Below are 23869 nucleotides of genomic sequence, written 5' to 3' on the forward strand. Positions count from 1 at the left end.
AAAAGTAAAAAAAAGGTGAGTTCAATGAACTTCCATGTTTTACTTGATTGCAGACAACAAACAAACACAGCAGTGTATTACATAGAACTATAAAGCCTGAAGCGTTTTTACATGTGTGCACCAGGAGACCTTTTGTTTAAAAGAAAGAACAGCAGCTTTAATGGCTGTCCCAAAATGTAGAAATGATAACTGAACTAATAAAAAGACACAATTAAAATCTGCTTGTTAAGATGTGAGGAATTAACAAAAATTCAGTCTAATTCAGTAATGAGTCTCATTATCAGGGGTACAAATAATTGTTATTTCACCAAACTTTTAGAAGGCAAGATAATTTCGTTATGAAAAGTATGCTGGTGGTATTTTCATTGCTTTTATGCATATATTCTGGTGCAGTTGCATGATTTATTATAGCATCACTAAAGTGACAATTATTATCTGAATGCACATCTGATGCAGTAAAATTGGTTCTGTTTAATGTTTCAGAGGACATTTTTAATGCTTATATTTGCTCCTCTATTGTAATTAATATTGACTTCTGCATATGCTCAGGTTAGAGAGAGAGGGCCCATCATTCTTATTAATTATAAGGTATCCTGATTTAACAGAGAGAGGGTCCATCTTTCTTATTTAGCTATCCTGGTTACAGAGGATATGATGTATATGTATGCTGGTCACAAAAGTTCGAAGGCTGGCTATATGCATGTTGGTCGTAGACAAAAGGATGTCTTTGTACACAATCAAAAAGGGAAAAAAGAAGATGTGGTATGATTTGCCAATGAGACAACTATTCAACAGAATCTAAATAAGGTGAATTTAATCAATCATAGGGCACCTTACAGAGAAAGATATCTATGTATGCTGGTCACATAAGGAAGGATATCTATGGATGCTTATGCTGGTCATAGAGAGAAAAAAAGTCTACAAGACATGTTTAAAAATATTTCTAAGATAATCGTAATACAATATTAAAGCACTGGTTTTTGCAAGACCTAATAGCACTGATATTACACATTTAGATTTAAAATATATCTTCACTTAGTTTCTTTTAATTAAATTAAGATGTATACATAGAATTATAAATTGCCTCTACGGTTTCTGTGATTTATAGTCAAATTAATTTTAAAATTTATCTCATTACCTTTATTTTCATTTAGCATGCATGTTTGATGAATGAATTCATATCACCTGAAATGTTATTTTGTGGATAAATTTACTATAAAAATAACATTTTCAATTATTTTTTCTTATATTGACTTAATTATTTGATATATTGAAGCAACAGCAGCTTCCATAAATGTCAGTCTCACATCTCAGATGTTTCTAATAGAAAGCACTGATGTTCTAGAAGTAATTTTTCATCTTTTGTGAATACAAATATTAGCAGTCAATGGAATGATTTTAGATATCCTATTGGCATCAACTTACATAAACAAATATTCACAAACATAACACATATTCCATTAAAAAAAATGGGACAGAAACCCCCAAAACACTAAAAGACACTAAAGATAAACATACATACAATAGACAAATGTGTTTACAATAAACAAACTTCAAATTGTCCATAACTGTGAGTCTCACTCCATAATTAATGAAACTCACAAAAAAAAAAATCATTGAAAATGTGGTGTCTTATGATTTTTTTCTAAGAATATGAAGCATACTAATTGTTTAATAAATAATCTTAAATCAAAAGTTACTATTAATTAAACAAGGATTGAAGAACTGTTCCCAGCAAGCAAATTTAATTTATAGTTTGCTCTCAAGATTGATTTTTTTGGTATTTAAAAACATAACATTGACAATAAAATGAGAATGAAATTAGAACAAATGTAATCATAAGTAACGTTACAGACATGATATATGTTCTGAAATTAGGAGCCCAATGTTGCTTGTATAGATGCTCAAAAATGAGGGACTAAAGATACCAGAGGGACAGTCAAACTCACAAATTGAAAACAAACTGACAACGCCAGTGCTCAAGTGTCCTACAATAATGTTAAAACAACAAATACATTTGATTAAGACTTTTCATATTTATCAATTTAATGCTAGTGATCGAGTAGTGATGATTGTTTTTTTTTGTTTTTTGTTTTCCATGTCATGACAACAACCTCTAAGTATAATCCTTAACTGGAACCAAAGCTCATTGGTTCCCTGATACATTATCGAATATATCCATTAGTGTAGAGTGATCCTGATTACCTGAGGAATTAAATACTTTTAACCTTTGATTTTTTAGTTTTTACAACTCATTTCCATAGCATTGCACCAAATTTACAATTCAGATTTCTTGTGAGTAGGAAACTATTTGAAAAACAATCTGAAGAACAAAGCCAAGAACTGAGTGATCTTTTCATGTTCAGATTGATGTCAATTTCCTGTAATGAATTTGATTCTACTGGACAAAAACAAACACAGGTTTTAAATTCTTATGGGCTGAAACATGGCCCAGATCAATAACAATACAATATTTGAGTATAGAAAATAAAATAGTGATTTAATTCCTTCAAAGTTAAATAAAAACTACTTATATAAATATATATAAATTCATGTTTACTTTACATATACACAAGTTCGTTTAAAGTTTGAGGGTCAAAAACAAATGTCATGTAGATCATATACATAAAAAGTATTCAGCAACAAATATGATGAGCCATTAAATAAGCCATTAATTTGCAGGGGTGGGTCCATCCATATGTCCCAATTTAAATGCATTGATCTTCCCAAAAAAGGAGGAATCCAATCCAAGGAACACCCTTCCCTGGGTCAGCCACTGATTTGGTCTCTAAAATTGTAAAAACAGTAAAAAAAAAATTTAATTATATGAATAACTTTAATAAAACAATATGGCTCTATTTGCTAATGAAAAGGGGGGATTTTGAGATGTGAATATGTCTAACATTTATAAACACTTGTCTGATATATAAGATTAAATTACTAACAAAAGATATGGTATGCTGGTGTTCAAATATCAGAAATCAAATTTTACTATACAAATCAAGCAAGGAAATAAAATAACATGTGGGAATCTGATAATTTTAAATGGTAACTGACAATTTTCTTTTCTGTAAATTCAAAAAAAATAAAGCATGACAAACTAGATTAATATAATATTTAACTAAAAAAAGATAAAAAGATCAAGGCGGCAGTAGGCAGGTTTGGGGATGACAGAGAGATATCATTTTGAGTGAAAGAAGAGAGAAAGCATGAGTCTGCAGCGTTACTGCAGTGTGGCTTTTACTCTTTGTTGAAGGCCATCATGGTGACCAATATAGTTGTTAATTTCTATGTCATTTGGTCTGTTTTTGAGAGTTGTCTCATGACAACATCTTATATTCTATTGATTATGCAGGAATGACAAGTTTGAGATGTTACTTCCTGGTCCCCCTATTAATCCATTAATATATCTTGTCACATAAGCTCATTGTTATCTTTTTTCTTGAACGCTTCAATAAACAATATTTCTGTAACACCATCTGTTTCTACAGATCTATATTTATCTTCTTTTTTTTTTTTTAAATCAGATAATTTTTGTGATCAAAAGAGATATAAATTTATAAATCATATTTATGATTAGACATGAATTTTAATAACAGTATTTTAAACCCCTATTACGCATGGAAAATTTTTATCAATCCAAATAAAAATGCATTAAATCAACACATTACCAAAAGCTGGTTATAAATTCAAAATCGATAAGCTTTATTTAATTTTAAATCATTTCAAACCATTTATTCTTTATGACAGACAACATGACACCTATTTTAACTTTATTGTGCATTGAAATATTTGCCATAAAAAAGATAGTGAACTGATATTTCAAAACAATTATTATTCTTTCTCAATATACTATTAACTTGTACATGATGTCTTTATTTTATTGAAAAATTGAATAAGGCAGATTTTTATCTACTCCCTGAATTTATATTCTCTATTTGGAAGATTTCAATTAAGATCAAGGACTGAATTGAATTTATTTTAGAAAAACTAAAATATCATTCAACAAAAAGTTTCTGATTATTTTATATATCCTTAAAAGCTATTCGTGGTGCGTGCACATTGTATTTGATTATGTTTTTTTTTTATTATATACTCCAAATTTTTAAGTTCTCTTTTTTTCCTAAAAGCTTCCAGCTGAATGCAAATTTTGAATGGGGCATTATAATGCTTTCTTTTATTAATTCTAAAACCAAACTGTAAATAGCATTCCAAAAGATTACCAAATTTTACTTTGGATCAGGAACAATTCTGCAGTTCTGTAACTTCAATTTTTTACTTTAAAAAATTGCTAATATACATAGTTTGTATTTGAATATCAAACAATATCTACCGGATTTTATAAAAATCTAAAAGATCGTTTAAGTCTACATGTCCTCTAAAGTCTCAAGCTAGAAAATAGTATTTAAAATCATATCATGCCAAACTTTGAGTCTGGACTGATTTTGATAAAAAGAAAAATTTAATCAATATAATTTTTATGTCCTACAATATGACTTGCAAATTTTTTTAAATATAAATTAATCTTTAAGGATTTGTAATAAGTATCTACATACTCCACGTAACCCTTACATATCTGGTTGGAGTTCAAATCATTTTCATACCTTGGTCTTTTATTGAGGAGTTCAGAGTTAACATGTATTTTTTCTTTTATTCAATCAATTTCATACCTTGGTCCCTTTATTGAGGAATTCAAAGTTAGCATGTATTTTTTCTTTAATTTTGGGTATTAAAGAGGCTGTTTAATCAAAGGGAATATAATAATTTGAAGTCAAGATAATATAACAGCATTGAAATTATATATTTTGATTCTTCATCGTTCATTTCAGATTTTAGCATTCTATTTTCTTCAGTTAACACTTAGCAAGCTTCTGATATTTCACCAAATATATCTGTCTATGTTTTAATTCTAATCGCTCTGTTGAAATCAGGTTATTATCAGACATTCTAAAACTTGGTCAGCTTAGCTCTATTTACAAACAAATTTTGATGTCCCACTGAAATAATAGATATTTCAATACACCTCATATCTCTGTATGCTTAATTAACTTGTTAAATGTTGCACAAGTTTGTGAATAACAAATCGGTGAGTTATCTGCCCTTTAAAGATGATCTGTTCTGTATTTGTATGCAAGGCTTTTCTACGTGTTATTAATTTATTTCCACTGTCAAGGTGAGACTAGGATGACATCTTAAATATCTATTTTGATTATCTATTGTTAGGTTACTGTCACATTGATATATACTCTTACAACTCTGGTAAATAAATCTGAATACTCAAATTGTATTACTGATTCGAATATAGAAAATAATAAAGCCTCAGTCCTCTCTAAACATTGGTGATTGTGACTAGCTTTGTAATCTGAAGTAAATTGTTTAACAAACAGGTGTATAAAGCTTACTCTTAACAAAGTAAACAATTTCTAATTCAATATAACTACTTCAACTATTGACATGAGATAAGTCAGAGTGTTTAAAGGAACCAGTGGTCAGTTATTCTAATTATTATTCATCAAAGTTAAATACATGAAACATGACCATACATCATGCTTGAATAGGAAAATTTCTTTTTGTTCAAAAGGCTCTTACAGGTGACCAAATTTTGAATCCAATATTTCATGTTTTTTCTTTTTGTTTGCATATATATTTCAGTATCAATGTTTAAAAAAAAACTATGGAATGACTGGAAAGAAACAGATTTATTTTCATTTTGTTTCTCATAAAAAGTCTTCTATTCTAGTGCTATAAAAACATAAATACAAATGTATGTTCTGGAGAACTTAAGTTGTAGTTTTTCATTCCTTGAAATGTGCCTAATATCAATAGATCTTGGCAAATAAAATAAAAATAGGTTGGTATTACTTAGCTCTGGGTGCTTATAAAACAGATTATACAAGCTAATGAACAATACAATTTACCATTAGGGTCTCCTTTAAAGTACTGTTTCAGGATATATTTCAATGAAATCGGTAATCTGCGATATTTAAATAGTCTATTAAGAAAGGATGACATATTTATTTCATCTGAAATATAACAAAATCTGAAGAAAAAGTATTTCATTGTTTTTCAGTTGTTATAAAGGGAGTCTTTCCTTTTTGAGTTTTCCTTGGAGTTTGGTATATTTGTTACTTTACTTTTTGATGAACTCATAGCTTAACGCAACTTAAAAACTTTTTTGAAACAGCAAATATCTTTAATAAAGTAGTATGTAGGCCAGAAAGAAATCAGGGACCCCTGTCCTCCTGATCCATCTGAGTTCCCAAAAAAATGTTGACAGATTATAATAAACAGGATATCTTAAAAGGCTTTAGCCAGATTGCCTGTTTTCAATCACTTATAATAGATATAGGAAGATGTGGTGTGAGTGTCAATGAGACAACTCTCCATTCAAATAACAATTTAAAAAAAAGTAAACCATCATAGGTCAATGTATGGCCTTCAACACGGAGCCTTGGCTCACACCGAACAACAAGCTATAAAGGACCCCAAAGTTACTAGTGTAAAACCATTCTAACAGGAAAACCAACGGTCTGCATATTTCATTTATAAAAATAAGCTGCACCACTCTTCCCAAACTTAAGTTTGTTACAAAATGATGTATTATGTCAGATACACATCCTAACAAAAATATGATGGTCCATGCATCTCTAAGGCAAATGTTGTAATAAGCAAAAACAGCAAGTCAAAATTTCATCATAACTATGGACAATTTTGAGGTCACAATGACTTCATTTTTACATCATAAGCTTTTTTCATGCCTCAGTCTCAGCTAAAAACATTTTACATTTTTCAGATAGTTTTACATATTTTGTCATCAAATTTTAACTAATATTATATACTTATCAAATGCTTACTGATAATACTTCATTTGAACTTAATTTGAACCTTTGTGGTAATCATGTTGCTTATAATACCACTTTAATCAAACACAGGGTCAGTTTACTACAATTGCTTTGATTTCCCCCTGTGATCAAAACAGATGGCCAAAACACTCTCACAATGTAAAACCACTTTGTCATAACTCAGTGATCAAACACATAGTCTAACCACATCAACTTTGTTAAAATACTGTGATTAAACACATGGTCTAAACAAAATCATGACTCCTGTTGTTAAACCATTGCCATCAAACACATGATTTAACCACACTCTTTTGGCCACACCACCACAGTGATCAAACACATGGTCTAACAACTCTCAATGTGTTACATCTGTGTGACTAAACACATGGTTTAACTACATTGCTACACCACTGTTTCCAAACACCATGGTCTTAAAACCTGTTGGACACCCCATTTTACATCACTGTGATCAGACACATGGTTAAACGACAATCACTTTGTTAAACCACAGTGAAAAAATACATGGTTTAACCACGCTATCTTTATTACAACACTGTGAACAAACACATGGTTTTTCAGCATTGTGTACAAAGACATGGTTTAACCACAATCACTGTGTTACACCACTGTGATTATACACATTGGTTTAACCACATTGTTACACCATTGTTTTCAAACACATGGTCTAACCACACTCAATTTGTTACATCACTGTGATCACACACATGGTTTAACCGCACTATCTTTATTACACCACTCTGATTAAACACATGGTCTAACCACACTCAATTTGTTACATCACTGTGATCACACACATGGTTTAACCACACTATCTTTATTACACCACTCTGATTAAACACATGGTCAGTAACCGCACTTACTGACTGTAACACCACTATGATTAAACACATGGTGATGCAAAAAGTATTTGATTGAAGTGTGTAACAATTAGGAAGTGTAGTTTGACCATAGTGGTCTAACCACAATCACTACGTTACACCACATGGTCGTACAAAAATGTACCACACTCAATGTGTTACATCACTGTGATTAAACACATGGTCATACCACACTCAATGTGTTACATCACTGTGATTAAACACATGGTCATACCACACTCAATGTGTTACATCACTGTGATTAAACACATGGTCATACCACACTCAATGTGTTACATCACTGTGATTAAACACATGGTCATACCACACTCAATGTGTTACATCACTGTGATTAAACACATGGTCATACCACACTCAATGTGTTACATCACTGTGATTAAACACATGGTCATACCACACTCAATGTGTTACATCACTGTGATTAAACACATGGTCATACCACACTCAATGTGTTACATCACTGTGATTAAACACATGGTCATACCACACTCAATGTGTTACATCACTGTGATTAAACACATGGTCATACCACACTCAATTTGTTACATCACTGTGATTAAACACATGGTCATACCACACTCAATTTGTTACATCACTGTGATTAGACACATGGTCAAACCACACTTTTTTTGTTACACCCTGCAAACATATAGTTTTTGGCATTTTCTTAGTCTAAGAAGCACATTATTAAGTATAAAGTGGGTCAACTAGAACAAGTTTCATAATAGTTCTGTTATTGCTCATTACACAATTACATTTCAAATATAAATTTACATAATATCCACAGGGACAACTGAAAAAACATATATATCCCTATGGTATTAAGTTATTTCCACTCATCCTGACATTTATATAATCATATTGATTTTTATATACTATTGACTAAGATAAGAAGATAATGACCAATTAATCTCGGATGGCTGCCATGTAGGTGCTATATAAGTCTATTTATCTTTCATTTCTTTCAGTTCGATGTTTTTACACTACATTTTATTCATCATATTTCATTGACATGACGTGAATGTAAATATATATATGTAAACACCTTCTTTTTTTTGTAACTCCTAAAGGATTGAGCCTGCACATTTTAAAACCATAATAATACTAAAGAATATTCATTGATTGTCCTGATATAAGTTTCAGATTCTTTAAACAGAGTTCCATTTAGACAGGTTTTTGGTTTTCACAGAGTTCTATTTAGACAGGTTATAAAATTAAGTTCTGCTTTAATAAGGGTTCAGCTTAAACAGGTTTCAGTAAAATTTTGAATAACATAAATAAGGATATAGTTTGACATAATCCAATCAAGTCCATTAATAACATGAATTTAAGCAGCTATAGGTCAAAACAAGTCCTGAACAATAAGAAAACCCATACCATATACATGTAGTCAGCTATAAAAGCCCATCACATGACAATGTAAAACATTTTTCTATGAAAGTCCCTCCAATGAGGTTTTTCAAATACTACATTATAAAAGACATGCAGCTTACCTCTCCATTGGTTGACATAGGCTCCTCGTCCATCCGGGAGTCTATATCTTGGTACTGAAAGGGCCATCTGTCCCTCAGTGAATTTGTTGAGTCCATCATAGAAAAATCATCTGAAAAAATACCAGTAAAAATCTTTTTACTTGTGTTTAATCATTTGAAAGTCAACCTAAAACTTTATAAAAAGAAATTTCTGAAAACAAAAAAATATCCTGCAAATTCAGAAATTATTGGGTGCATTTATTATTGTAATTTATGCATTATTTCTCCATTGGAGATAAATAAATTATTTAACTACCCATGCACTTCAACCTGTACAAATCTTCTGGCATAACAAAACTAACATAAATGTACGTTAGTTTCCACATTGTGTTTTCAGGAATAGTTTTAGTGGTGAAACTAATATTAAAAAAAAACCCAACACATGCAGCACAAGCTTTTAAAAGAGACTCATGACCGAGTTATAAAAGTAATCTCTGTCTGTCATATTCAGACATGTGCATTTTAATAAAGGAGAGCAACATAGCAGTCAGAACCTAGTGCTATATACAATAGACCAGCAGAGAACCTGGTATTAGGCTGTCCATGGTAATATTTGTCATATATTTAAGATTTAAGATCATGATGAAATTCAATTACATTTCAATTTCTAATTTAAATAATATAAAGTGATTCTATGGATAAGAGGTCTGGGTGTTTTTAGGTCTGTTCGGTGGTTTTTTTTCAATAACCTTTTTTTATTCTTGTTGCCAACATTCAACAAATATAAAATTCCATTGAATGGGAGATAACCTCAACAGAACATTGAGTAAATTCAATAGATGTTTCAAATATGCTTGTATCTTAGGCTTGTATTAGTACAAGCTTTCATCACAAGGTTGATGTTGGTTTTTTACTAATACTGCTAGTCAGTTCACTTTACCCCACCCCACCACCATTGTTTTAAAAATAGTGGAGTTTATGGTACTAAATTTTGATTTTTTGAGTAGTGTTTTATTGCAGGGTGTTGGTCTTTATACATTTGGCAATGGTCATGATCTTCCACTCATGATTTTTTTAATGGCCTTTGGTATCTTTAAAAATTTTTATCTGTTTTTAAGACAACTTATTCATTTTGTAGTTTTCAGTTTCTTAAGTAGCTATTTTAAATACTGTGTCTTGATTTCATATCTCATGTAATTATCCACTACATATTGTATCCTAATTTAATCTTCTTCAATTTCAAATAACAATAATTTTTAAATTCCTCTGAAGATGTCAGTATAATGGGAATTTCTTAGTTATAGTGCTCTGTAAAATTATTAAAGAGGTAAAAAAGTTAATTAGGAAGGACATTTAGTATTAGTCTACCATTTTCATAGAGGGCTAATCATTCCGAGATCCACTAAAGTCAGGCCGCAATGACATTTTTTTAACACAAAGAGCTTAACTTTCCTAGATCAATAAACTTAAGGGTGCATGACTACTTTTACAGAAAGAGTTTTTTCTCAGATAAAAATAATTCTGATTGCATTAAAAAATCTCCCATTTCATATAGGAATTAAAAAAAATCTTTCTTATTTTAATATTGTGGCTTGGATCTGAAAGTGTTCTTTGCAGAACTTTTGATGCTTTAATACCAATTACAAGACAATAAGAATTTATTCAGATTTTGACAAAATACACCTTATTGCTATTTGTCTGCCATTACTGGATTATCACACAGGTTAATTCCCCTAATATTTTGACGTCATAAATCAAAATATCTGACGCCACAATGGAAAAGTGATTGTTGTATGCGTCAAAACTTCAAGCAGCCTGGTCAGACGGGATTAGTGATAAGGTGTATTATAACAGACCTTCAAGAATGAATATTTAAGGTTTATAGGACCAGCTGAAGTGTAACAAATATTCAAATAAAAGGGTGTGTTTGATTAGATTGTTTTTTTCAGCATAATATGAAACACTACTACATCTGATATTGGTTCAACAGAAAACCAGTGAGACCATGTTGGAACAAGAACATTTTATACATTGTCCCCAGTTTTCAGTCCATCAGATTCATGTTGCCTTCCAATTAAAGTTCTCCACATTTCTTTCACTTCCTTCTGCGGGCTTAACTCACCATCCATCTCTCCCATACTTTAATTCTGCTGGCAATAACTCATTTGCTCTATTACCTTTCTCTACATTTTTTCCTCTCAATATCCTATCCAAATGCCATCAACTCTCATGGTTTAAATATTCGAAAAAACATTTTTGAAGAAATTCTACACAAACCATTAATTAAACATCTGTAAAAAACATTCTTTCAATTTACATTCAAACATATCAGTTTTACCCCTCAGCAAGGTGCTCATATTTTTGTAATTATAAAAGCATAATGTCAAAACTATCCTCTAGGGAGATAGATTTCCTAATTATAAAAAAGCACCACCTATGAACCAGCAATATACATAATTCATTATATAATACCACACCAGATTCACTAGGCATGTTTTATGAATTAAGATTCCATTCATACAAATAGCTTATGTCATCTGAGAGATACAAACATAACAAGCACACCTTCTTCTAAAGCACAAGTGCACTATTTCTAAAATGTCTTTATCATTGTTTGTGTAAAAAACTAAAGGTACCAAAAATCAAAACATATTTACATTTCTCACAGTGATACAACAAAAACAGGAAAACATAAAACATTAACAGCACTGAATAAAAAAATAAAACTTGTTGTGACATTATCATTTCCTGAATGGTGTTGAATTCAACACCGCTTCAATTTGCACCTGATGAATAACACAATCAATTAATTATAAATGAAACTCAATATGAAATATAAAAAGAATAAGGCCATAATAAATAATAGGTTTGTTTGCTCAAACGCTACCTACCCAGAAAAAAGCTGCCTACTCAAATTCTTTTATTGTCCTGATTTGAAGAAGTTTTTTTAATCAAATAGGCATGAAGACTTAAACATCTGATACTTCAATTTCTTTTTTTGAAAAAAAAAGAAGAAAATGCCTACCTATATATACCTCATACCCACTGTCTCCACCTTAGTAGGGTTTGGGCAAACCAAAATATTTTTAAGTGTGGCCTCATACAGAAAATTGAAATAAACACCTCATGGACATAAGGACAAGAAAAGACTTGTACTGTTATTATCAAGGTGCTAAACTTGAAATGAAAATGGTTTCAAAAGGACTTCTGATGGGACACAAAAAGGAATGGTATCTTGACTACAAAAACACATATGTTTGGCAAGTTGGGAATGGATAGAAAATTTAGAATTTTGTAGTACTTTTTCTCTTTTGCTAATCTGAAGTGGGATCTATTGAATGTGTTTGAAGCTTCATCATGCCCTCTCAACACCGGGTAACTTCATATATATATATATTATTAATTCATATATTTTAACAAATTTGATTCGTTTAGGGATAGTCACATGTTAAACTATATTTTCGAAGGTAGAGAGAAAACGGCGGAAAGCAAAAAGCATATCGCACATTTATTTTTAGAATATCTAAAAAACGATATATTTTGTGACGTCATGTAATAAATTTCAGGAAATTGTTTAACGTTTTGAAACACATGATATCTGTGATTGATTATTTGACGAAAAAAATCTTCAAATACAGTTAGATGTAAAAAAAAAAAAGTAAATGAAATAACAACTAATATGTTGTTATTGTCAAGGAGACAATGTAATATCTATAAAATTCAAACAAACCTAAATGACGATTTTGATACAAATATGGTCGGAAATGAATAATATAACAAATATAGCCTTTGCATGAGGTCAATACAGAATATATCGACCCAAAGAAGTATATCGACCTCGGACTTCGTCCTCAGTCAATATACTTCTTTCAGGTCAATATATCCTTGTATCGACCTCATATAAAGGCTATATTTGCATAATATATATGTAGACTGAAGTATATCAAAAGAAATTCATGAAGGTATAGATTTCTTCACTTAGTATAAAAAAAGGTATGGTACCAATGAGACAACTCTCTACAAGATACCAAAAGACACAGAAATAATAAACAACTATAGGTCACTATACAGCATTCAACAATTTACACAAAGCCCAAACCACTAAGTCAGCTATTAAAGGCCAGTGAAATCACAAATGTAAAACAACATATCCATAGAACGCATATCAACATTGGAGAAAAATTTGAAGAAGGACCATGCATGCATTCTATATTTAAAAGCTCCATGTTCTTGAGAAAAGTTTTAGGCCAAATAAGGCCTTGTCCTTAAATTATTTTCCTATTTCCATTAGATTATTCAAGCACAAGGTAAAACTGCAAAATTTGAACTTATCTTATTATTTAAACAAGCACTGAAAGCACATCAATGCTAGCGGTTAAATATATATTTCAAGAAAACCTTACAAAAAATATTGGTCAGTCACTTTTGCTCCTGGATGATCCAAATAGAAAACAATGCGGTAATTAAAGATGACCCACTTGGGAATATCAGCCAAAGTCAGGAGTTCATTATGACCGTAACAGTCTAATAATATCCATTAGGAACACAATAGTTATATGACAAGAACACTTATGAAGTTTCTTACCCTACCTAGTATTACAGACAGTGTGACACTTCTAATTATCTACGGAAACAAGGAGTGTCAAGTTTTTCTGTCATTTCTCTATTGATTTCAATATATACCAAACTAAATAACAATACCACTAGCTATTATCTTCAACTTGAGTCACAAATTATTGGCACACCACAAAGATAGATGAGTCTGGGTCATTTCTCTTGATTCTATATCTCATTGGCAACTAAAAAATAACGTTAAAATTGGATGTTCATTTTTCATTTTCCTTTATTGATGTGCATTAGTAACGGCAACCAATATTTTCTCTATATTAGATTTGTCAAATCAGCAAGTTCTGATAGAATAGTTCTTTATGAGTTCTCCAAATACTACACTCCTGAAGAAGGGGGATTTATTATTGTTCTTTTAAGGAAGTCTGACATGACATAATATATATATGATTGGAATATGAATTTGAGACTAGTGTTAATTATATACATCAGCGAGGCTTCGGTCATATTTGATATACTGTATAATTTTGAACAGCTATTTCTTTCCTAATTTTATCCAGAAAATTGTTTCAATGATTTACTATACACCGGAAAGTCTACATGTACTTATAGCAAAATGTAGGGGTAGGGTAATGATGAAAGATGGTCTAACATAATTTGATATCTACAAGATTCATTATGTAATATATATTAATGATTTGACTTTTAGATAAGTGTTAAGACATTTTGTGCAATCTTGTTGATGTCACTGACGTGTGGGAAACAAATGTACAATACAAATTCTAATAAATGTCACATCAATAATCAAATAAGGTTAGATAAACATTGCTAAAATAACTGCAGCTCTGTTTTTATATACCCTTTACATGTAAGGTGGACATTTGTCTATAGACATAGAGTACAGGTTGTTTGCTTGATAAAACTGGTTTCCCCATATGCAACATTTCATCACTTCACATGTTTTGGCAAGTTTTTAATGATTGTTTTCCCTTTTTCTTTTATTAAATTATAACAACACTTTAACTTTATTAATTTCATGAGTTGAAAAGATTTTTTTCTGTAGTAACCTTTAAACTGAATATTCAAACCTAAAAGTTTTAAAGTTGTACTTGCCAAATAAGACATTCTTATAGCCTCTTAAGGGATAACAACATATAGATCAACATATTGATTTTTCAGCTGTGCATTTTGACAACTGTTGATGCATGATATGGGGAATGTATCAAAGAGAGAACAACCACACCAGAGAGCAGAAAACAGCCAAAGGCCACTAATGGGCCTTCTTATGATACAGACAGAAAATCCTGCACCTAGAGACATGCTTGCATATCTTACTTGACAGGTTCCATTATCATTTTCTTATTTTAACCCTAAATGTAAATATAATAGCATTAACAATTCACATTACTAGAAAGACAAAGAAATGATTCAAGTGAAATAAGGTGCGTTTGAATATCAAAATAATCTTTTGTTAATCTTAAAATGCACTTTTCGATTGTAAATTTATTTTATTTTATTTTATTTTATGAAGTAAAAACTAGGCATTTTAATTATCCTCTTATTGAAAATGTCCCATAAGATGAAGAAGTCAGGCACATTTTTCACCTCCTTAAACTCATGCCAAATAAATTCTAAATGACAGATTTATACTTTTGGAAATACATCGAAGTTATAAAAAAATCAAATTTTATGTCTTCAACTTCTGAGAATTTCTAGTCAGTCAATAATTGTTGTTTTATTGAACTTTCACAAATTTCATCCTGACAACCAATCAGACAATTATTTCAAGTTCTGGTAGTAAAATGGCATAAAATGGTAAAACTTATTTCACTTTATGATTACATGCATTTGAAGATTGCCAGATGTTGAAAATTAAAAAAAAAACATTTTCAAATATTCATAAAATCATTTAAAAACAATAAAATTATAGCATGATTTAAAAATAAAAATGTAAGAATCAAAAGCTCATAGTAAAATAAAATAAAATATTCAGCAGAATAATTTCCATATATGATTTAATGAGTTTGGAATTGCAATGTTCTCATCTAGACAGGATCCCCTGATTTTTTTTACACTGCTTTGAAATACAAAACCCAATTATACCATTTATAGATTTCTATAAGAAATCAGATAATGTACTTTTATATCTCATTGTAACTGTTAAATGAGAAAGTCAAGTGACTAAATGATGATAAAGTTAACAATGATTAGGATAATGATGATCATGATAATGATGATTAGCTAATAATAATAATATTGAAAGTTAACACAACTAGAGACAAAATGTGTGGCCATAATATAGAAGATATCAGAATAAATGTTTACCATGATAATGACCTTATTTCAGGTAGTGGCATCAAAGATATGTTTTTGCATTTAAGCAACAGGTATATTATCAGGAAAAAAAGAATGTCAGAATTTTCTAGCGGTGAAAAGGCCTACTATGAGATTATTTATGAGATAGGCCAATAAAGTTCACTTAAGTTCATATATGTTGTCAATTTGTGGAATGACAGCATACTTATCTGAGCATGTTTAAAGAACATGTTATTAATATTATAGAATATTACTTAACATGGTAACATCAAGAAGTGGTATGAAATGTCATTCAAATTTGTAAAACTGTTGCATTATGTCATTGTAAATAAAAGATCATATATCACTAATATCAACAGATTACAAAATCTGTATAAAACAATAGTAAGAAATTCTTTATAATAAGCATTAGCTTTTATCCTTTTATTCATATATAAAAAGGATGGACAACACCAAGAAGGCAATCAAATTCCAAAGATGATGGAAAATAATCAAGAGTATGTATAGCTTAAAAGAATTAGAGACAAACACTGAGACAACATTCCTTCAAACACTAAATTATAGACAACAGTGTTCAAAGCCATTGGAGAAATAGACACACGTCTCAAAACACTAAGTAAACAGAAAACATTTCTTAAAACAGTACATGTAGTATTGAGGAAAACAGATAACAGCATGACATTTATTGGACATAAGAGAATAAGACATACAACTTTCCTCTAAACACTACACAGCATTAGTTTAACCTGTTATTTGTAAAAAGTAAGCATGTTCTAGCATAATAGCTTTAACTTTTTTTCATTTATATTCTCAACATTGTCAATGTCATGGTAACCTTATCCTCCACATATCTATTTTTGCACCAAATAACATTCTGTTTTCTTTACAGAATGGTTCTAAACTGAACTTTACTTGGTAATAACAAATCTGATTAAAATGGACTCAATAAATATGACGAGTAATGATATCAATTGTGTACTTATCAAGAACGAAATCCAATAGATGTTACATCATTGTAGGTTATTTTGCCTATTCTATGTAGCTGTTATTGATTATGCTGACGTCTTGGCACTGTAAGCACTGTACTGGGGCAGGTCACTGACTTCAAAGTGTATTGTCCTTAAGGCGACTATCGTATAAAAAATATCCTGTACTTGATATTCCTTTTTTAGGTAATGACCGCCTAACTTTCAAAACACTTTGCCGTCTGACTTTGACCGTGAATCATCATATGTAGGCCCTTGAAAAAAATGTTGCCATTGGAAAAGAATCTTTGAATAAAATAATTCTGAAACAAAAGCCATTTCTGAGGTCAATCCTAGAAGAAACTGAATCAGTAAGCATTAGGTTGTACTTGTGCTCTATCTAATAGTTTATTATGTCATTTCTTCTGCATAAAAAAAAATATAAAATTATGATATAAAGCAATTTCTAAATTTTTATTTCAATTTTGAAAATGTCAAATGCAATGAATAATATATATCTAATAAAAATTTAATTCATCCTGAATTGTGCATGCATATCCTTTTTCCTAGTTGGATTAAAATCAATATTTTGGCTGCCCCTTCAATCAAAACATGATATACCACTGCCAGAGGTTACAAAGGAATGTTCAGTGCTCACAGATATGTTTCACCTTGTCACATTTTCCATGATCCTCTACCAAAGCAGGAACCTATAATTCAGTGTGTAAATCAGATCTGTACTCTTAAATGGTTCTAGTGATCTGTTTAATTTTGACACCTGAAACCTTAAACAGCAAAAACCATTAGATACCTTCGGCTTCAGATATTATTAGATCTGTACAGATTTTAGAGTTGACATTATTATGCACTTTTGCAAATCTAAATATTTTGACAGGATAAAGAGTTTTGTACTGCATGAAGACTGGAAGTATGGATGCAAAAAAGGGGGCAATAGATACCATAGGGACTTTCCAACTTATAAAAAAATAAACTGACAACGCCATGGCTGAAAAGACATACAGATAATATTAAATAGACTGAAAAGTACTCAAAACACAACATAAAAAATAAAGACTAAGCAACACAGACCCCTAGAAAAACTGAGGGTGATCTCAGGTGCAAATGTTTGTGTAGCATCAACTGAAACAAATGGAATATAGGGATCATTTTCATAAAAAGACTTGAAATGTTTTAAGAGTTATAGAACCAGATAAAGTTCTGCGCTGCAGCAAAGTTGGAAATCTTTGATTATAGAGACATATAGCAGCAAAGTAAGAAGTCTTTGATTACAGAGACCTATAGCTGCAAAGTTAGAAGCCTTTGATTATGGAGACCTAAAGGAACCTGAGAATAGCAGCCAAGTTGGAAGCCTTTGATTACAGAGACCTATAGCAGCAATGCTGGAAACCTTTGATTACAGAGACCTATGGCAGCAAATGAACAATGCAATGTAATGTAAATTAAAATGTTGTTCTGTATACCTTTGTTCAACTTAGGTAATACCAGAATAAAATGATAAACAGTAAGGCTGGACACCTTGGATTACAGAGATCTATAGCATCAAGACAGGAAATATGTGATTAGAGATATACAGCAGCAAGACATGAAACATGTGATTACAGAGACCTACAGCACTCAGCAGGCAGACAGGAAACCTGTGATTACAGAGATCTATAGCAGCAAGACAGGAAACATGTGATTATAGAGACCTATAGCAGCAAGATTAGATTCCTTTGATTGCTGCTATTTGTCTCTGTAATCAAAGGTGTCCTGTCTTGCTGCTATAGGTCACTGTAATCACATGTTTCCTGTCTTGCTGCTATAGACCTCTGTAATGAAAGGTTTCCTGCCTTGCTGCTAAAGGTCTCTGTAATCAAAGGTGTCCTGTCTTTCTGTCATATGTCTCTGTAATCAAAGGTGTCCTGTCTTGCTGCAATAGGTCTCTGTATTCACATGTTTCCTGTCTTGCTGCTATAGGTCTCTTTAATGACAGGTTTCCTGTCTTGCTGCTGTAGATCTCTGTAATCACATGTTTCCTGTCTTGCTGTTTTAGATCACTGTAATCACATGTTCCTGTCTTGCTGCTGTAGGTCTCTGTAATCGCATGTTTCCTGTCATGCTGCTATAGGTCTCTGTAATTAAAGGTTTCCTGTCTTGCTGCTGTAGGTATCTGTAATCACATGTTTTCTGTCTTGTTGCTATAGATCTCTTTAATTACATGTTTCCTGTCTTGCTGTTATAGGTCTCTGTAATCACATGTTTCCTGTCTTGCTGCTAATAGGTCTCTATAATCACATGTTCCTGTCTTGCTGCTATAGATCTCTGTAATCACATGTTTCCTGCATTGCTGCTACAGGTCTCTGTAATCACATGTTTCCTGTCTTGCTGCTGTAGATCTCTGTAGGGGATCATTGAAAATGTGGCAAGTTGAAACATATTTGTGAGCACTGAACATTCCTCTGTAACCTTGGGCAGTGGTACATCATGTTTTGATTGAAGGGGCAGCCAAAATATTGATTTTAGTCCAACTAGGAAAAAGGATATGCATGCTCAATTCAGGATGAATTAAATTTTTATTGGATATATCTTATTCATTGCATTTGACATTTTCAAAATTGAACTGAAAATTTAGAAATTGCTTTATTACATAATTTTATATTTTATGCAGAAGAAATGACATAATAAACTATTAAACAGAGCACAAGTACAACCTAATGCTTAGTGTTTGAGTTTCTTCTAATAGTGACCTCAGCAATCTGACTGTGGCCTTTGTTTCAGAATTATTTTATATATAAGTATCTGTAATCAGTGTGACCTGTATTACTGCTATAGAAAAAAACCCATGTGATTACAGAGATCTATAGCAGCAAGACACGAAACATGTGATTACATAGACCTATAACAGCAAGACAGGAAACATGTGATTACAGAGACCTACAGCAGCAAGACAGGAACATGTGATTACAGAGATCTATATCAGCAAGACAGGAAACATGTGATTACAGAAACCTACAGCAGCAAGACAGGAAACATGTGATTACAGAGACCTACAGCAGCAAGACAGGAAACATTTAATTAAAGAGACCTACAGCAGCAAGACAGAAAACATGTGATTACAGAGACCTACAGCAGCAAGACAGGAACATGTGATTACAGAGACCTATAGCAGCAAGACAGGAAACATTTAATTAAAGAGACCTACAGCAGCAAGACAGGAAACATGTGATTACAGAGACCTATAGCAGCAAGACAGGACACCTTTGATTACAGAGACATATGACAGAAAGACAGGACACCTTTGATTACAGAGACCTATAGCAGCAAGGCAGGAAACCCTTTATTACAGAGGTCTATAGCAGCAAGACAGGAAACATGTGATTACAGAGGTCTATAGCAGCAAGACAGGACACCTTTGATTACAGAGACATATAGCAGCAAGACAGGAACATGTGATTACAGAGGTCTATAGCAGCAAGACAGGAAACATGTGATTACAGAGACCTACAGCAGCAAGACAGGAACATGTGATTACAGAGACCTACAGCAGCAAGACAGGAACATGTGATTACAGAGACCTACAGCAGCAAGACAGGAAACCTTTGATTAAAGAGACCTATAGCAGCAAGACAGGAAACCTTTAATTACAGAGAGAATTTTTTACCTACATACTGCTGGTCTAACCCTAATATCTATAAGTTTGATTAACTGTTTAATTCATGTAATATTGTAATATTAGAAAAACTATGTAAATTTATCAAAGTTATAAATGTAAAGTCAGTCCTCAAAGTTAATTTCATTGTATTGTTCACACATCCTTGTAAAATTTGTACCTTATAGTTATATTTATGTATGTTCTCTATAACTATGTAATTGTAGTTTTATGAGAAATAAAGTCTTCGTATTCGAGACCTATACCAGCAAGATAGGGAACATTTGATTACAGAGACCTATAGCAGCAAGACAGGACACCTTTGATTACAGAGACATATGACAGAAAGACAGGAAACCTTTGATTACAGAGACCTATAGCAGCAAGGCAGGAAACCTTTAATTACAGAGACATATAGCAGCAAGACAGGAAACATGTGATTACAGAGACCTATAGCAGCAAGACAGGACACCCTTCATTACAGAGGTCTATAGCAGCAAGACAGGAAACATGTGATTACAGAGACCTATAGCAGCAAGACAGGAAACCCTTCATTACAGAGGTCTATAGCAGCAAGACAGGAAACATGTGATTACAGAGACATATAGCAGCAAGACAGGACACCTTTGATTACAGAGACATATAGCAGAAGACAGGACACCTTTTATTACAGAGAATTATAGCAGCAAGACAGGAAAATCTTTAATAACAGAGACCTGTAGCAGCAAGACAGGAAACCTTTGATTACAGACACCTGTAGCAGCAAAGCTGGTCACATTTGATAACAGAACTATAGCAGAAAGACAGGACATCTTTGATTACAGAGACCTATAGCAGCAAAATAAGAAACCTTTTATAACAGAGATCTATAGCAGCAAGGCTGGACACCTTTAATCACAGTGACCTATATCAGCAAGACAGGAAACCTTTAATTACAGAGACCTATAGCAGCAAGACAGGAAACCTTTGATTACAGAGACCTACAGCAGCAAGATTAGATCCCTGTGATTATAGAGACCTATAGCAGCAAGATAAGAAATATTTGATTACAGAGACCTATAGCAGCCAGACAGGACACCTTTGATTACAGAGACCTATAGCAGCAATGCTGGAAACCTTTGATTACAGAGACCTACAGCAGCAATGCTGGAAACCTTTGATTACAGAGACCTACAGCAGCAATGCTGGAAACATTTGATAACAGAACTATAGTAGCAAGACAGGAAATCCTTTGATTACAGAGACCTATAGCAGCAAGACAGGAAACCTTTAATTACAGAGACCTAGAGCAGCAAAGACAGGAAACCTTTGATTACAGAGACCTATAGCAGCAAGACAGGAAACCTTTGATTACAGAGACCTATAGCAGCAAGACAGGAAACCTTTGATTACAGAGACCTATAGCAGCAAGACAGGAAACCTTTAATTACAGAGACCTATAGCAGCAAAGACAGGAAACCTTTGATTACAGAGACCTATAGCAGCAAGACAGGAAACCTTTGATTACAGAGACATATAGCAGCAAGACAGGAAACCTTTGATTACAGAGACCTATAGCAGCAAGACAGGAAACCTTTAATTACAGAGACCTATAGCAGCAAGACAGGAAACCTTTGATTACAGAGACCTATAGCAGCAAGACAGGAAACCTTTGATTACAGAGACCTATAGCAGCAAGACAGGAAACCTTTAATTACAGAGACCTATAGCAGCAAAGACAGGAAACCTTTGATTACAGAGACCTATAGCAGCAAGACAGGAAACCTTTGATTACAGAGACATATAGCAGCAAGACAGGAAACCTTTGATTACAGAGACCTATAGCAGCAAGACAGGAAACCTTTAATTACAGAGACCTTTAGCAGCAAAGACAGGAAACCTTTGATTACAGAGACATATAGCAGCAAGACAGGAAACCTTTGATTACAGAGACCTATAGCAGCAAGACAGGAAACCTTTAATTACAGAGACCTTTAGCAGCAAAGACAGGAAACCTTTGATTACAGAGACCTATAGCAGCAAGACAGGAAACCTTTGATTACAGAGATCTATAGCAGTAATGCAGGACACCACTGATTACAGAGACCTATAGCAGCAAGGCAGTAAACCTTTGACTGCAGAGATCTGTAGCAGCAAGACAGGAAACCTTTGATTACAGAGACCAGTCCAATACTGGTAATCAGCTTGTCAGTAATGACATCCTGGATTTGGTTATTTTTCTGTTCTTGAAATATTCAGTTCTTTGAATCAACAAGGTTTTTCAACCCTCTGGTATAGATAGTCTAGCTTAGCCAATTTGGCACATCATTTTAGAGATTTTTGGCTTTCTGTAATGTATTAAATCGATTTCATATTTGATTTGCCTTTAGAACTGTTCTAAATCAAACACTACTTTTCTTCTAGACAACAACACACATCTGATGTATAAAATTAAAAGCCTATTATTTGTGACGAGTTTTTTGCCCAAATCATTATTTTCATAGTTCAAACTTGATTGTACAATGGTTGGTAAACAACCTCCACAAACACTTTTCCTATATCTTGACAGAATGACAGTCATTTTTTATAAAGGAAGCCTGGGTCCGTGGGTCCTTGACGATCTGACTGACTTTGTATACCATATTGTGAATACAATTGAAAAATTTATAAATGATTGGTGTACTTAATATAATATTCACAATCTGCAGATCATTAAAACTTCTCTATGACAGGAATGTCAGAAATATCTTTCCCTGCTGAACTCTTAAACAATTCTAATTAGCACTACCTCCTTATATTTCTATCCAAAGAACTAAAAAGTTGTGTTTTTCCTCATTTACAACACCTGGGAACAAAATCAAACATACCATCATGGCTTCACTTCATAATAAAGCATTTATGTTAATTTCTTCTAGTGTTCACAATAATGATTTCAATATTCTTACTCAGTGTTAGTTGAAGCACTCCTTTCATCTTTCTTTTTGGCAAACTGTATACATCAAAAAACTGTTTTTTACAAAATAATAGAAATACGTACTCGCTTACCTATTCTAGTATACATATTCTGTAGTCAAAATATTCGTAAATTATGTCATAATTCAAATACCAGACTGAATAGATCAATTCAAAATGTCTGCAATGATGTCTGAAACATCAAAAGCAAAAACAATTAAAATTAGCT

The 23869-nt window shown here is 32.1% G+C and overlaps 1 protein-coding gene across 12 annotated transcripts in view; it reads right to left on the reverse strand.

The window, feature by feature from the left end:
• LOC134716067 (nuclear hormone receptor HR96-like) overlaps positions 1-23869 on the reverse strand; it is a 155730-nt gene that overhangs the window by 64163 nt on the left and 67698 nt on the right. For all 12 annotated transcript variants that reach the window (XM_063578804.1, XM_063578800.1, XM_063578797.1 and 9 more), the window contains one exon: positions 9235-9344. In XM_063578804.1, coding sequence (XP_063434874.1) covers positions 9235-9333 — 99 coding nt within the window. In that variant the 5' untranslated portion in view covers positions 9334-9344. The remainder of the gene's footprint in view (positions 1-9234; positions 9345-23869) is intronic.

This window comes from Mytilus trossulus, chromosome 4 (genome assembly GCF_036588685.1).
Source record: "Mytilus trossulus isolate FHL-02 chromosome 4, PNRI_Mtr1.1.1.hap1, whole genome shotgun sequence".
Classification (NCBI taxonomy): domain Eukaryota; kingdom Metazoa; phylum Mollusca; class Bivalvia; order Mytilida; family Mytilidae; genus Mytilus; species Mytilus trossulus.